A 16,298-nucleotide genomic window follows, 5' to 3' on the forward strand; every position below is an offset into this window, starting at 1 on the left:
AATGTGTGTCTATGTGTTGTCCTTTTTTTGGAGGGGGAGGCGGTGTTCGGTGGAATTTCACAATAGAGTGAAGTAGGATGGGGAAGCTCAGTCCTTCACCCAAGAATAACCCAGTAATGACATCTTTCTGCGTGGGAAGTGTTCCCTTGACACTCGGATGAGCTGAGGTTGCACCCCAGTGGGATTCCCCGCTTGTACTGGAAGGCCACTCAGTGGGAGATACATGACACAGCGAGAGCGTGGAGGGGAGAGACAAGTCCAAGGTGGTTCCCCCAATTTGGAGCTGGGGGATATCCTGTGCAGAAGGGACTGGAGAGCCGGTGACCGCCGTGGCCTGTGCCTTCCGCTGAGGGACGCGACGCTGCCGGGCACAGTCTGAGTCACGGGAAGCGGCCCGGCTGTGCCCAGCGGGCCAGCGCCAGACCCTGGCGTCCTCCATCTTCTCTCCCGAGCTCCCCCTGCTCCAGCAGCCTGAGCCACGGACCGCAGCACCACACACCCCCGCGGGGGGGGACGCCGCGGCCCATCCCCGCCCCCAGCCCCACCCCAGCCCCCCCGCGGGGGCCCTGACCCCACCGCCCGCGAGCACTGGCTGAGCTTCGAGGAGGCGAGCCGGCAGCGGTGACGCCCAGAAGGGGTCCGTGTAACTGGGGGCGGCGGCGGCCGGGCCGGGGCTCCCCCCCCGCCCGCGCTCGCCGCCGCGGTGGTGCGTCCCGGAGGTTACCGGAAGTGGCCGCGCTCGGCGCTGCCATGTTGAGGAGCCGCCGCTGCCGCTGCCGCCGCCGCCGCCGCCGCTTTGTTGTCGCCTCCTCCGGCTGAGGAGGCGCCCCGTGCGGGGGGGAGTGGGGAGGAGGGGGGTCGGCCGCCGCAGCCATGGAGGCCAACTGGACCGCGTTCCTGTTCCAGGTACTGGGGGCCCCCCCGGGGGGGCGCGGGGGGGGACAGGGGGGCCGGGCCCCGGGCTGGCGTGCGGGAGGGCGCTCCTCCTCCCCTCCCTCCCGGCTCCGCTCTCCGGCCCGGCCTTAATCCCCCTTTGTTTTTCCGCCCGCCCGCTCCGGAGGAGCGGGGCTGCTGCTGAGGTGAAAGGAGGCGGCCTCAAGGGGTGCGGGGGAGAGAGCAGGCCGCGGGGTGAGCCCCGGGGCCCCCCCAGCATACACACGCACACACACACACACACACCCTGCCCTCCCGCTCCGAAGCGGAAGGGAGGAGGCCGGTCGCTGTCACCACCCGCGGCCCAGGAGAAAGGAGGGCGCCGGGCCGCTGGATAGCGCGGGCCACTCGGCCACGGCGCGTCCAGCCCAGGACCGCACTGTGGGGCGCGGGGTCCCCGGGCCCTACTCTGAGTCTTCCTCCTTCCCCCACTGTAGTTCATCCATCTTTAGCTTTCCTTCCTCTTTCACCTCCCTCTCCTCTCCTTTTGGGTTTTTTGTTGTTGTTGACTTTCTGACACCCCACCATCCCTCCCTGCGAATAGCGGGTATCCCTGGGTTCCCCGCCACTCCCCCTTTCCGCCGCCCCTCTTGGTGTTTACGCAGTTTGGGTGTGTTGTGTGTATCCCTTCCCCAAACTTTTTCATTGGATTTCCATTTTTCTTTTCCAAACCTCAGCGGAGCCTAGGCAGCTGACACCCTTTCCCTCTGTCCAGCTCTCCCGCTGTCCCATTCAGCCCGGGGAATCCCCCGGCAGGACCGGGGCGGGAGGGGGGGCGCTGGGGGGGGGGGGCTCCAGGAGACCCGACGTCTCCTGCAGCGCTTTGCTCTCCTGTCCCACCTCGGACGTTTTCTCCAACCAAATTGCAAATTGGGGAGACTGACTGGAGCGAGCAAAGAAAGTCCGCTTACAAAGCTCCAGACGGTGGTTTGTGTTCGATTTTTGCAAGAAAGTTGAAAGTGACGGTAACCGGTATGTTGGCAATCCTCTTGCCCGCCTATTTTAGGTGAAGGACCCTCCGTTTGGAAGACTTGGGCTAGAACTCACTTTTTTCCCTGATTGGTTTCTGTTTGCAAACGAAGCGCCTAGTGGGCAGTAGTGATGAGCTCACAGGGAAACTTCCGAACCGGAGGAGGTTAGGAAGCTCGTCACTGCGTTCGTTTCGCCCTCTGGGTTATTTTCCTCCTTTGATTAACTTCGTGAAACCCCAAACACGTAGTTTGGCGCTTGAGGCCATAACGAACCGACCAGGAACGGATGCACAATTTCCAAAAAATGGTTCTCCCAGCTACTGGACTCATCACAGTGGAGTTAACATAGGGGATTGGAGACTTCAAACACTACCTATTTTGTAGACTGATTTTAATGTTTGAAAGCATATTTTTTCTAATGAAGATTATTTTTATGTAGTTTGTTAAAGTATATTCAGACTTCCTAAAATTGAAGATATCCAAAATTATGGAACTCATGAACTTTATTCTTTTCTCATTCTGATCTGGTATTATTTTTTTATGCTTTAGTGAGCTTGATAATAATGTGATAAATCAACTTAAAATGCATCGGAGAAGGAATGATACATAACTAACTGGCATCCAGGTTGGTGTAAAAGGTGGCAACTGCCCTCTTTTTAAAAAGCTTTAAAATGATCATTTTTTAAAATATGGATTAATGACCCTCTGAAGTGATTTTCTTAGGATGTATGTTTTAGATTTCCATATTAAACCTGATGTTTATAAACTTAATGGAGATCAGAAAAAAGAGTTTTAATATAAACGAGAACCCCATAGTAAATCTTTGGAAAGGTAAATGAAAACGTCTTTTGAAATCCCTTTTTAAAAATTCTTTCCCTGAATAAAATAAATGCCAAGCATTTATTGATCAGTTTTTAAATTAGACTATGTTGTATCATTATATTTTTTACCCTAATGGCAAAGTGTGACAACTAGTATTTGATCCTAAGCTTGGCATTGCGTGCAGTGAAATTTGTTGGAAATTTTATCATTTACAAACAAGGGCAGTTGAATGGGTGAGGAAACTGTTTCAGCCTTTTCTATAGAAAGGTATGAATAGACTTTAATCAGTTACAATTTTACCTAAGTTTCACTGGGGAAATGGAGAGTTAGACTCTCTTGTTTGTTTCCTCAAGCATCCTATTGAATTTATGTTTTAAAACAATTTAACACCTGCTTGCTTTCCAGATAACCTGGTGGAAAGTGAAAGCCATAGCTGTTAAAGTGTTTGATGGATGATTCTCCTAACAAGACATTCAAGATATGACTCACCAATGCTAATTTGTTTGAGTTCAAAATCTTTTACCCTCTGGCACTGGAGATTTCATGGTGCCATATTCTACCACCCTGGGTGATGAAATAACATTTGTTTTTCACCGGTGCAGAAAAAAGAAAGCTTGGGCAGGGTTAAAAAACCTTGCAGTTGAAAGAAATGGGAGATGATTAAAACTCTGAATTGATAATGCTAATCAAATAAAAGCCTACCTAGAAGTTATATTTTAAAAATAGATTACTTTATTGAAGGCAGGCTGTGGCTGTTACTTTATTCTCTGCCCCCCTAGAGAACAAGTTGGAAAAACCTAATTCCCCTCTTTGAAGGCTTTATGTAGAAGTGTGGGGTTGTAGGACTCCTCAGGGAGTGATTCCTGTAGTGGTGAAGGCATTTCACTCAAAAAGCAGAAACTTGGTATATGACCCTTGTGTGAGACTGAGGGTCAGCAGTACTATAAGAATACTTGATGTTGCCACAGACATCTGAATTGGTAAAGTAGCACTAAGTACTTTTAGTTTCCATTGCACTAATGGTTGTTTAGAATTGAAAATTACGTCTAAACACTAACAAAGTCTTGAACTTTGTCCAGAAGATTTGCATTCACTATTATCTGATTTGTTAGCCTTTGAAATTGTGTATCTTGAGCTATCTTCAGCTGTTAATCATTTGTATACTATATGGAAACTTGACTATCCTGCAGCTAGGGTGGAAAAGAGATAAGATTATAGTTCAAATTTTGTCAGGTTTCTCCTGTCATTTGAGTGGACACTGACAGTTACAGGAGTTCCATAAAGAAATTAAAAGTGGACTGTAATTCAGTCTGGTCATTAATCCCAGAAAGACATTCTTAAATAACCAGTTTTTGAGAGTGATTCCAGGACTCGAAGATGAAATAAAAACTGTATCATTGAAACTGATTACTGTATACCACACCACCTAATCATTTGAGGGAGACTAGTTGTAGACTGGAGTCCTGGTGTGGCACTGGAGGGTAAGCATTAGATTGCTAACAGCAAGGTTGGTGGTTCAACCCCACCAGCCACTTCTTGGAAACCGTATACAGGGGTTGTTGTGAGTCGGAACCGACTCGAAAGCACTGAACAACCAGTTTTGAACTTAGCTGTTGTGCTGTTACCAAATAAACATGACCGGTGTGTGGTAAATACTCAAATCAGTCAATTCGTGGTAAATGTTTTTATCCTTAGGGAGCTCTCGTGTGTCTGTGTGTCCCTGTGTTTTTCTGTCCTTAATCAAGTTAGCTCTAGAAGTTGTGATTAGAGAGTGAGAAGTGAGTGGGTATCTAAAAGTGTCTAAGATGCTGGGAAGGCCTCTCTTAGAACATTGTTCACTTAAAATAATTTGGAGCTCTTATCTCTGAGTGCATACTCCTTTAAACTCAAGCTAAGCATTTTGTGTTCACTGTTAAGAGCTTCAGGAATAATGTTGGTAAAAAACAGCATTATTAGGAAGAACTGCAGTATTTCCCTAGATTATGAATGTCCAACTTATGAACAACTTGTGCCTTTAAGGTTATGTAAATTTGCCTTCACTTTAAAATGAATAACCTAACCCCTGCTTGCAGCAGATTCTTCATTACAGTCTCTTTCACTTGCTGCACTTGCAGGTTTTACATCATGAAAAAGCCTTTTGTTTCACTAAAACCAAAAACCCATTGCAATGGAGTCAATTCTAGTTCAGCGATCCTATAGAACAGGTTGAAACTGTTCTATAGGGCTTCTGAGGTTGTAAATTTATAGGAACAGGCAGCTTCATCTTTTTCCTAAGGAGTGACCAGAGGGGTCAAACTGCTGACCTTTTGGTTTTGCTGACTACTGTGCCACTTGCATCCTTTCTTGCACTAAACCAAACCCAACCCACTGCCATCTAGTCAATTCTGACTACAGAGGGCATGCAAGACAGCCTCATCTTTCTCCTGAGGAGTTTGAACTGTTATACTTGTGGTTAGCAGCCCAATACCTAACTCACAGTGCCACAGTGCTCCTTTTCTTGTACTAAAACCAAATCAAACTAAATGTCATTGAGCTCATTCTGACTCGTAGCAATCTTATTTCCAAGATTTAAAATTTTTACGGGAGCAGAAAGCCTCATCTTTAGAGTGGCTGGTGGTTTTGAATTGTGGACCTTGAGGTTAGCTGTTCAGTGCCTATTCTAAAGTGCCTCCAGGGCTCCTTTCTTGCACTGAAATGAACTGTATGCACCTGTTCCAACTGACTTACAGATTCAACTTAAAGACATCCTTAGAAGCAGATCTCTTTAGTAACCTGCCTGTATTTCAGGAATGTTTTCCATCATTTCCTAAAATGTTTTTCAATATGGAGAATTTTGAAAGAATCAAATCCAAGAAGTATAACTACTCAAAAATACCAAGTACTTCAACCATGATGAAATTTTGGTTTCAGTACAACTCAATAAAAATTTCACCCAGTTTTGGAGTGGAAAAGCACATTATAACAGAACAAATGTCTAATAGTTTAACAAAACCTACAACTACTGCAAGAAGATGAACATGAAGGAATTTTAAATATTTATAGCTTTGTGAGGTTTTTTTTCCCCCCCTTATTAGTCTGTCTTTGAGTGTTTAGGGCTTGAACAACTAATGTTGCTAAAAGGAAACAGACTTCTAGGGTTAAATGAACTGAGAAACAATTGACAGGTGTTTTGCTATGGGCTGCCTTCGTATATGTCTTCCAGGTCAATTAATAGCATGTTTCACGTCAACCATATCTTTTAGAAGAGTTAAGTGAAAACCCTAAAAGGAAACATAACAACCAACTTATGTATTCAGAACACTTGATTCCTTTCATCACTTAACACTAAGAATTTTCTGATATTAAGAGAGAGCCTGGTACCTTTCCCAGGTAATGACAAGTAGATCATGATGTCATTGTATGTATGTCTGTGTGTTACTGCAGTAAGGTACTGTTAAATACTTAACAGTACGTCTGGAATGTCATTATTTGGACAAGTTACTTATACTTGGTTTCAGCACTGACTGACTCATGCACACTGATTTCATCAGCTGCAATGTCCCTTATGAACCAGAGTGTTGTGTAGTTCTGCTAATTGAAAGCAAGATCATTGTCAAACAAGTTTTGTGTCTGCCCAGTGATTTCCAATGCTTTGTCCTAGGAGCGATGAGAGTAACTAGGTGCTTGCTGGATCTCTGCTGCACAGAGGTAGCGTCCAGGCTCTTTGACTGTTTCCTCTGGTCTCCATTGTCTGGAGCGTGTTGAATTTTGAAAGTCATTGTGAGAGGCTGAGTTTCTGAAGTGTAAATGTTTGGTTTTAGGCCCATGAAGCCTCCCATCACCAACAGCAGGCAGCACAGAACAGCTTGCTTCCCCTCCTGAGCTCTGCTGTGGAGCCCCCTGATCAGAAACCATTGCTTCCAATACCAATAACTCAGAAACCTCAGGCTGCACCAGAAACATTAAAGGATGCCATTGGGATTAAAAAGGAAAAACCCAAAACTTCATTTGTGTGCACTTACTGCAGTAAAGCTTTCAGGGACAGCTATCACTTGAGGCGCCACGAGTCCTGCCATACAGGGATCAAGTTGGTGTCCAGGTCAAAGAAAACCCCCACCACAGTGGTTCCCCTTATCTCCACCATCGCTGGGGACAGCAGCCGAACTTCATTGGTGTCAACCATTGCAGGCATCTTGTCAACAGTCACTACATCTTCCTCGGGCACTAATCCCAGCAGCAGTGCGAGCACTACAGCTATGCCTGTGACCCAGTCTGTTAAGAAACCCAGCAAGCCTGTCAAGAAGAACCATGCTTGTGAGATGTGTGGGAAGGCCTTCCGAGACGTGTACCATCTCAATCGGCATAAGCTCTCTCATTCGGACGAAAAGCCTTTCGAGTGCCCTATTTGTCATCAGCGCTTCAAGAGGAAGGACCGGATGACTTACCATGTGAGGTCTCATGAAGGAGGCATCACCAAACCCTATACTTGCAGTGTTTGTGGGAAAGGCTTCTCGAGGTACTGCATTTTGCTTTGTGTTTTTAAATTGTGGTAACAGTAAAACTTGAGATTTCGTTCTGTGTGATCTTGAAGGTTTATGTGAGAATAGGTGTGGGCAGGCCTGTGTTATTAGAGGAGATTGATGATAGATAAAGAAGCATTGTACCTCCAGGTCTAATTCCAATTTGGTATGGTTGACATAGTAATGTAATTTATCACTTCATTTAAGAATTGCCTTGGTGGAATTAGGCCTTCATTTGGCACATGGACACTTAACCACTGCAAAACCACCAGCTTCCAGTTCAGTTGGGTGACTAGTTGTGAGAATTGACTATCTGTGAAAATTAAAGGAATTTTTTTCCTGCAAGTTGAGATGACCTTGGAGATGCTTGATAAAACTTTTAGGGCAATAGTTTCCCCTTGTTTTTTGTTTTTTTTTTTTAAATCTGAGAACTAATATTGTACTAATTGATTAAAACTATTTTTTAAAGTTTACATAGCAGTAGCTGTTTCTGGCAAATGTTAGGACTAAAAATGTGGATATTTTGTAATTGTAAAGAACCAAGATCTAATATGATTTGCTGTTGACTAAGAGAAATTGAACAGGTAAAGGACTACGGCTTTTTTTTTTTTTTTTTTAAGGTAAGAGAGGTAAGAAAGTTGTTTGTACTGGAGGAAGGGCGGGGGGTTGGTAATTCTTCTAGCTTTCTTTAAAGTATCCCCACATCTGCCAATCATGTTAGCATCACAGTAAGTAGCATTTCTCTGTGTGTATTCCATTACATCTTCTGTTGAAACTCTCTCTTTCACAGGCCTGACCACTTAAGCTGTCACGTAAAACATGTCCATTCAACAGAAAGACCCTTCAAATGCCAAGTAAGAGTTAAAATGACTTATCCTTAGTGTAGCACTTAATGCACATTATCCAGAAGGTCTGAGCCAATCAAATCTCACAGTTCTTGAATTAACCTTAAAGTCACTGACTTGATTAAATGTGGTCCATGTGGATTTTAGTTTTATAAAATATAAATGACAGCTTCTCTCTCTGTGAGGCAAGATCATTAAAAAATTTAAATGTGTTGTTTTTGTGTACATTTCCCTGTCCTTGAACAACAGGATTTTTTGTTACTAGAGAAAAAAGTTAAGAGTATTACAAAGGCCGTTATGTGTTTGAAATTAATAAAAGATTGAAGTACTTTGAACTAATTTCTGGGTTGATGGCTGAGGTTGTTTTAATTGTAATAGGAGAAAATCTTCATCTTTCCCAAATGTTATTACTTAATGAAGTTTTGCCTACTGTTGCTGAATTGAGACATTTTCAGGTTTGAAAATCTGTGCTAAGGGTTTCATTTGACTTAAGTTGTGACAATGAAAAGGTTAAGAAGTTTTGCTAAAATCAAATGACTGTTTTAGGGACCAGTAATTCTAATTAGTTGCTGGAAGCCTTTTTAGCTCCTTTCAGTTAAGCTTGTCAATGACTGATTTTATTAAGTAAATGATTTGAAATCTAAGAAAAATCCAACTGAAGGGAGGAAGCTGATGGTCATTGAGTAAGTGCTTGCTTCATGCCAGGCCTTGAGCCAGGTTCTTTATTCAGCAGCAATCCTGTGAGGTAGGTATTACTTGATCCCATGTTACAGATGAAGAAACAGACAGATTCAGAGAAGTTAACTAACTTGTTCAAGATTATACTGTTTAGTAAAATTGTAGAGCTGGATTTAAACCCAGCTTTAACTGACTCAAAAGCTCCCATCTTTGCACTCTTCCTGTGTTGATTTTTTTTTCTCCAATAAAATGGGAGTATCTAAAATTCACCAAGTGTTTTGACAATTATGATTCTAAGTAACACATGCAATTAAAATTCAAATTGCTCAGTCTGCTTACTGACGTGGGTAGGGTAATGCATAGAATATAACATATTTTAAAATGAGTAGAACAGGATAGTCTATATTTAAAAAAAGTTTTCCTCCCTCATGCAGACATGCACTGCTGCCTTTGCCACCAAAGACAGACTGCGTACACACATGGTGCGCCATGAAGGCAAGGTATCGTGTAATATCTGTGGGAAGCTTCTGAGTGCAGCATACATCACCAGCCACTTAAAGACACATGGGCAGAGCCAAAGTATCAACTGTAACACATGTAAACAAGGCATCAATAAAAGTAGGTGACTTCAGAATTTGTTTTTACATTTCAAATTGATGAAAACTAGATGTTTAATGATGTATTTAGTGTATTTTCACGATGCTCTCAGGAATATATGTATGTTCATTTTACATGTTTTTTTCTGCTACTGAAGTGTGCAAACACACATCAATGGGAGAAGTTATTAGCATCAGAAATAGGCTTCACCTGAACCTACACAAATAGCCCTGATAAACTCTCCACTGTACTGGACTGTTAATAATACCCAGGTTGTTGTTCAGTGTAGTCGAGTTGGTTCTGACTCATAATGACCTGTAGAGGGTTTCCAAGGAGCAGCTAGTGGGTTTGAAGTACAGACCTTGCAGTTAGCAATCCAGAGCTTATGCTATAGTGCCACACCAGGACCCCAATACCCAAGTTAAATGAGCAGAATTTTCCCACTGCTAGTGTGGCACTGTGGGTTAATGCACTGGACTGCGAGGTCACTTTGAACCGCAAAGTCAATCGACAGTTCAAGCTCATCAGGGTCACTCTGAGTCGGAGCTAACTCCATGGTACTTCACCACAACAACACGTGTGGTGCTGCAGGCTAAGCACTCGACCACACGGTTGGTTTGAACCTCAAGGTTGGCAGTTCAAACTCACCAGCTGCTCCTTGGAAGCGCTATACAGGGTACTATGAGTAGGAACCTACTAGATGGCACTTAACAACAACCGTTTTTGATATGCCACTTCTGTGGAATTTTAATAAAAGTGTGTGAAAATTGAAACAGCAGAAACCAGCCAAAGAAACTCTTGCACTAGGTAATTTAAATTGCTTTATTTAAAGTTAGAAAGATTCTTACATGAATGTCTACTAACTCCTGATTGTGTTAATAACATGTCCTTAATAGTAACCTTGGGGAGCGCAGTGGCTCCATATGATGAGCAGTGGATTGTGAATCACAAGGACTGCAGTTTGAACCTGTCAGCTGCTCCTCGGGAGAAAGATGAGCCTCTCTGCTCCCACAAAGATTTAAAAAGCCTTGGAAATCTTATACAGGGTTGCTATGAGTTGGAACTGACTCGATGGCACTTAACAACAGGAACAAATAGTAACCATAAAGGCGAAACCAGTATTATTAGTAAGTTTGCTTTTCAAACCCAAATCTGTAGAGAAATAGGACCTAATATCCATTTGAAATTGAAGATAAAATACTCCAGAATTTGTGGAGGAAGTGCAATAGTTTCATTTACCCAGGCTACTGCTTTTACGATTTCCTCCCCACTTCATTGTTGTTGTTAAGTGCCATTGAGTCAGTTCCAACTCATAGCGACCCTGTATAGGGTTTCAGAGGAGCTGAACTGCCAACCTTGCTGTTAGCAGTCCAGTGCTTACCTTACAGCACCACACTAGGACTCCTGTTAAACTTTAATGACAAAAAATTTAGTATATCTCATCGTTGTCAAGTACACAAATATATTGACTATTCTGGTGAACATATTAATTAGTCCAAAATAATATTCCCTAACTTCTATTTTAAGACACTTGCTTTTTAATATAGTAGAAACCTCTTTTCTCTTTTATGTTCATTTCCCTAACTCTCTAGATACTTTATTAACTCATCTGTTGAGACCAATATAAATACAAGCAGCATTGTAGTGAGAGCTATCAAGTTAAATGAGAAAGATCTCAGAGGCAGGAGGAGTCAAAGCTAGTTTTGGACTTTGAAAAAATGACCATATTTTTTCAAGGTAAATGTAGTATTTCTGGTTTGTCTTTGGAGTAGCATGCATGAGTGAAGAGACCAGCAACCCGAAGCAGCAGCCGCAGCAGCAACAACAGCATGTGACGAGTTGGCCAGGGAAGCAGGTAGAGACACTGAGACTGTGGGAAGAAGCTGTCAAAGCCAGGAAGAAAGGTAAGATGAGGCTCCCATTGAGGAGGTACAGCTAGAGAAGGGTTTTACTGTAGTAGGCAGGTGCTCAGCGTACAGAACCAGAGCTTAGGGAATCTGGCTTTATGAAATCACATAAATAGCATATGCTGGCAAATGTCTGGTGAAATTTCATTATTGGCAACAAAGCTTCCAGGTAAGTTTTTACTACTTGAAAGTGAAAATTCTCAGTGCTTCTATTTATTTACTTTTTGTTATGAATTTGACCATTTCCTTTGCTCAAAGGTCTGAGCTCCTTTTTTCGTACAGTATTCCCACTTTTAGAGGTGGGTGAAGTGTCATCCTTGTGTGTATGTAAGTTCATTATTTTACTCCTGTATGATTTTTTACTCCTCTAGTCTCCTTACTGCATTGTATTATTCACTACACTCTTTGGACTCTATAGTGCTGACTTAATTGCCTTTTGGTTTCACCCTTAAATCTTCTCAGTCACTGGGGCTGACATTAGCTTAACGTGTTCAGTGTTTCTGCTGTTAGGGACTCCACTATAATTGTTAGGAAAATTGAGAATGGTTGCTCTTTTCTCTTGTGTGTCTCATAAAGAATCATTTGGAGAATAAGTTTTCAATATAGCTTTTCAACTTAACTAGTTGTAACTTTGGCTTCTTGTCTGTTGTGTAGCCATTTCAAACAAATTATTTTGTCAGTGTATCCTCAGCTACAGGACAGATTCCTAAATTCCTTCTTTCTTCTCCCACCTCTGCCATGCCTTACTAATATATTATAAATTCATAAGGAATCCTCTGCATGTGGGCTATTTTGTAGTTCTTTGCTGTGTAGTTTCTTCCCGTTTTTACTTTAATGTATGGTAACTGTTAGCTTCTTCTGACCCCTTCTAAACATCCTGTGTTTGGATAAAGATAAAGGAATAGCATACTTTCTCAAACATCTCTTATCATTGGAGGAAGGGAATGTAGCAGTTCAGCTTGACTTTTACCCTTCTTCAGGTGCTCCTAGTTCCTCCTTTCCAAATGAAGTTGTTGTTGTTAAGTGCCATTGAGTTAGTTTCCACTCATAGTGACCCTGTATAGGATTTCCTAGGCTGTAAATCTTTGTGGAAGCAGAAAGCCTCATCTTTCTCCCAAGAAGCAGCTGGTGGGCTTGAACCACTGACTTTGTGGTTTGCAGTCCAGGGCTTATTATATGGAGTCACCATGCTTCCAAATGAAGAGTTGTCATTATTTTGATAAAATACTTTTTTTTTTTTTTTGATGCTATGATAATTGCGTAGGAGGTGGAAACTATTATAGAGAATGTTTTCCATAAGAGGAAGAGTAAAAGTTTTTAGTTAGGTCATAGTAAAACACAAAAAAAGAAAACCTGTTAGATTGAAAAGAAAATTCAGAGGTGATGGGCGTGGTGTTAGGCAGAGGCAGACAAGCACACCAGGGAGAGTGAAAACTCCTGTGATGGAAACAGAAGGAGCATATCCTTAGCAATGTTTACCCTCACCTCAAAAGTGAGTTCGTTTTCTCTCTTGTGCTCTCTTTTCTTTCGACACTTTTCTATTTGCAATTGTATTTCACTTTGCTTGCACAATAAGAGTCAGTTGTTTAGCTCATCTTCTAACTCTATAAAACAAAATGCTATTGTCTTCCCATTCTTAGCATGAATCTGTCTGGAAATGACCACTAATGTTAGCAACCTCTGTATTCATATTAGTAAACCTCACACCATGAGGGAGAGAAACTTGAATCAGTAATGTCTGTTTAAACACGAGGCCTACCAGTAATTAGAATTCCTGGTGTGGCGCTGTGGGTTAAAGCACCAGACTGCAAAGCTGTTTGAACTGCAAGGTTGGCAGTTCAATCTCACCAGCTGCTCCTCAGAAACCCTATACAGGGTCACTATGGGTCAGAATTGACTCGATAGCACTTAATAACAGCAACCAGTAATTTCTGTTAGAGTCAGATGATACAAGGTCTCCACCTGAATCATCATTTCGGGAGCTTCTCAAAATACAGATTTCTCAGGTCCCATACAGATTTCATTGTTGAATCTCTTGGGAATTTTATTTATTTATTTTTTAACATTCCCTATATAGATGATTTTGATCATCAACTACATTTGAGAATCCTTGATAATGAGTGTGCCAAACTTAACATCATATTGACAAATGAATTGCTGCACATGGGTCCACCTGAGGTAATTTGATCCTATGTTGAAGTGTGCAGACCTGCTTCTTTAGTCTCAAAATGCATTTCTCTGTTCTGACAGCCAAGTTGCAGCCAACCCACCTATTTGTTTCCAGACTTTTTTTTTTTTTTTTTTTAAACCAGCAGGTGGTGATACATTTTGTTTCAGGATAGGGTAAACGTGTCCCCTTTGAGGGCAATGCCCAGACTTTGCTGGTTAATATGGACTAGAGGCCCCCCCTCGTAGCAGCGTCTCCTTGCCTGGTTAAACCTCCTTGGTATGTTTGATGGTGTATAATATGCACAGTTAAAAGATGCTAGGCATTAAATAGGTGATTGTGTGTTAGCCAGAAAGAGAAGAGGAAATGGGAGTGGAGAGGAGAACATGAAACTACTGAGGAGTGTTCTTTCTTTCTTAATATCATGAAGAAACAACCAGAAACAATGGGTTTATTTAGTGAGAACAGTTTTTCTAAGACTGAAGTAAGCCAGTGATAATAAATATAGCTTGCTTCTTGATCCCTAATTACAGATTTTTACAACCTAAACAGAATGTGGTTTCATCTAGGAGAGGGCTTCGGATGACTATATGTCATTGACTTTGCCCACCTCTCTTTGATAGTTTAGTCTGCCTTATGAGATTTCTTGATTACTCTGTGTAACAAGCTCTGTTTCCTGCTGGTGGTTGTCTCTTCACTGGAGAGTGTGTAGAATGCAGAGGGATTGCATGGAGTACTTAGCCATGCTTTCTGTATCTGCCCCCTACTCAGAGGGTCTGGCAGAAGTTAACTGACCCTCCCAGCTTCACTGTGAGGTATGTAAGTACATCTGAACTGGGAACTAAAAGTGCAAAGCTAAATAAGTCACCTAAGTTCTTGCAGGAGGTATAGCATCATAAAAGAGATCCACACACTGGGATTCCTGGCCCCTAGTCTTGTACTCAAGGCTCTTCCATTCCTGGTGACTACTTGGTTGAAAACTGTAATTTACTACATGTTTGTTCTTTTTAATTAAAAGTAGCAGGTTCAGAAATGCTCTGTGAATTTTGTTTGCTGTTTTGGGAGTCTAAAGACCCTTTTGTCTTCTTATTTTAGAAGCTGCTAACCTGTGCCAAACCTCCACGGCTGCCACGACACCTGTGACTCTCACTACTCCATTCAATATAACGTCCTCTGTGTCATCTGGGACTATGTCAAACCCAGTCACAGTAGCAGCTGCAATGAGCATGAGAAGTCCAGTAAACGTTTCAAGTGCAGTTAACATAACTAGCCCAATGAACATAGGGCACCCTGTCACCATCACCAGTCCATTGTCCATGACCTCTCCATTAACTCTCACTACCCCAGTAAACCTCCCCACCCCAGTCACTGCCCCAGTGAATATAGCACACCCTGTCACGATTACCTCTCCGATGAACTTGCCCACACCTATGACATTAGCTGCCCCTCTCAATATAGCAATGAGGCCCGTAGAGAGCATGCCTTTCTTGCCCCAAGCTTTGCCTACATCACCACCTTGGTAAACAGTATTATAAAGTTAAAACATGAGTTTAAAGTAAATATTTACCAGCAGTTTATTTTTAGTTGATTAAAGCAAAAAGTAAACCATGAAATTGGGAGATTTTATTACATTAGTCAGTAAGAGTATAGTAGCATTTTTCTCCAATTTGGCAGGAATTGTTCAAAGTAGGATGTGTATGTAACTTATCATTGGACCACTTTAGTTTAATCAGAAATTCCTTTTAGCTCACAGCATTAAGCAAGGTGTAATAACTGGCAAAATGAAATGCCAACATTAAAACCAATTATAAAAAAATAAAACCCACTTAAAAATAAACCCAAAACAGCATTGCTGTTTCTAATCTCAAGAAACTATTTTATTCTAAACACTAGCAGAGCCCTTCTCCCCTAGAAAAGGTGGATGACTGATTTTAACCTCAAGTTCTAAATCCACAGATTGAGAGCTAGTGTAGAATAGTTTGTATTTGTTTTTTATGCATAAATACATACATTGTCATAATAAAATGCATTTCAGAGAATATGCATTTTACCTTTGGGAATATGTTAATTTCAGGCAGCATTCCCTATGGGAAAGGTGATACCAGCTCTGATATGCAAAGCATATGATAATTTATCATTCTAACTTCAACATATAATGGGGATTGTGACCTGATATTTGGAGATGTAAATATTGCTCAGCATAATAATCCTGATGGAATATAGCATTGTAGTTGACTTTTTAAAAAAAAAAAAAATTTTTTTTAATACAAAAAAAAAAAAAAAAAAAAAAAAAAAAAAAAAGGAACCTAACCAAAATATAAAAATTGTGTTTTGGTAAGAAAGGACCGCAAATGACAGAGAAGTCAAGTTTGCGGACAGGCAGACTCCTAACAAATGGAGGCCATTGGAACTCCTGCACAGGAGCCAGGAGTGCTCTGAAACAGTGAAATATATTGCTTTAAATTGGAAGACGCTGGAGGCACTGGGATGTGATATGCCCCTCTCTCTCCCAATCACCGCCTGTTGATGTTACGACAGGGACAGATGTGTTAGTTGCTCACTAGAGTTTATGTCTTATATTAAATTGTATACAGTTTTTATTCTAACCACTAACTAGGTAGTATGCCCCTTAAGAACAAGCAGAGTGTGTCTTTATTTTTAAATTTTTCCTTCTGTTTCTTAATCAAGTATTTGTGCAGATTGTTCAACTTTGTAAATATGGACATCACTTTTTTTTTTCCTTTGAGAAAACACTTATATCAGCTTTGTGGTGGTTTTAGGGAGACAGCTGTTCTGTCCTCCCTGTAGAAACCCAGCAACCATTGCACACGTTGAGACATGTGCTCTTTATTTCTTAGCAGGATGTTTTCTCTCTTTAC

The 16,298-nt window shown here is 41.9% G+C and overlaps 1 protein-coding gene across 1 annotated transcript; it reads left to right on the forward strand.

Moving 5' to 3' along the window:
• The first annotated feature begins 841 nt into the window (after positions 1 to 841).
• Positions 842 to 15,660, forward strand: VEZF1 (vascular endothelial zinc finger 1). The gene is made up of 6 exons (XM_006832398.1): positions 842 to 906; positions 6,527 to 7,221; positions 8,016 to 8,079; positions 9,183 to 9,366; positions 11,118 to 11,249; positions 14,515 to 15,660. The coding sequence occupies exons 1-6, from the start codon at positions 874 to 876 to the stop codon at positions 14,940 to 14,942; spliced, it is 1,536 nt and encodes a 511-aa protein (XP_006832461.1). The 5' UTR covers positions 842 to 873; the 3' UTR covers positions 14,943 to 15,660.
• The last annotated feature ends 638 nt before the right edge of the window (positions 15,661 to 16,298 follow it).

The sequence above is a fragment of the Chrysochloris asiatica genome, unplaced genomic scaffold (genome assembly GCF_000296735.1).
Source record: "Chrysochloris asiatica unplaced genomic scaffold, ChrAsi1.0 scaffold00007, whole genome shotgun sequence".
Taxonomy (NCBI): Eukaryota; Metazoa; Chordata; class Mammalia; order Afrosoricida; family Chrysochloridae; genus Chrysochloris; species Chrysochloris asiatica.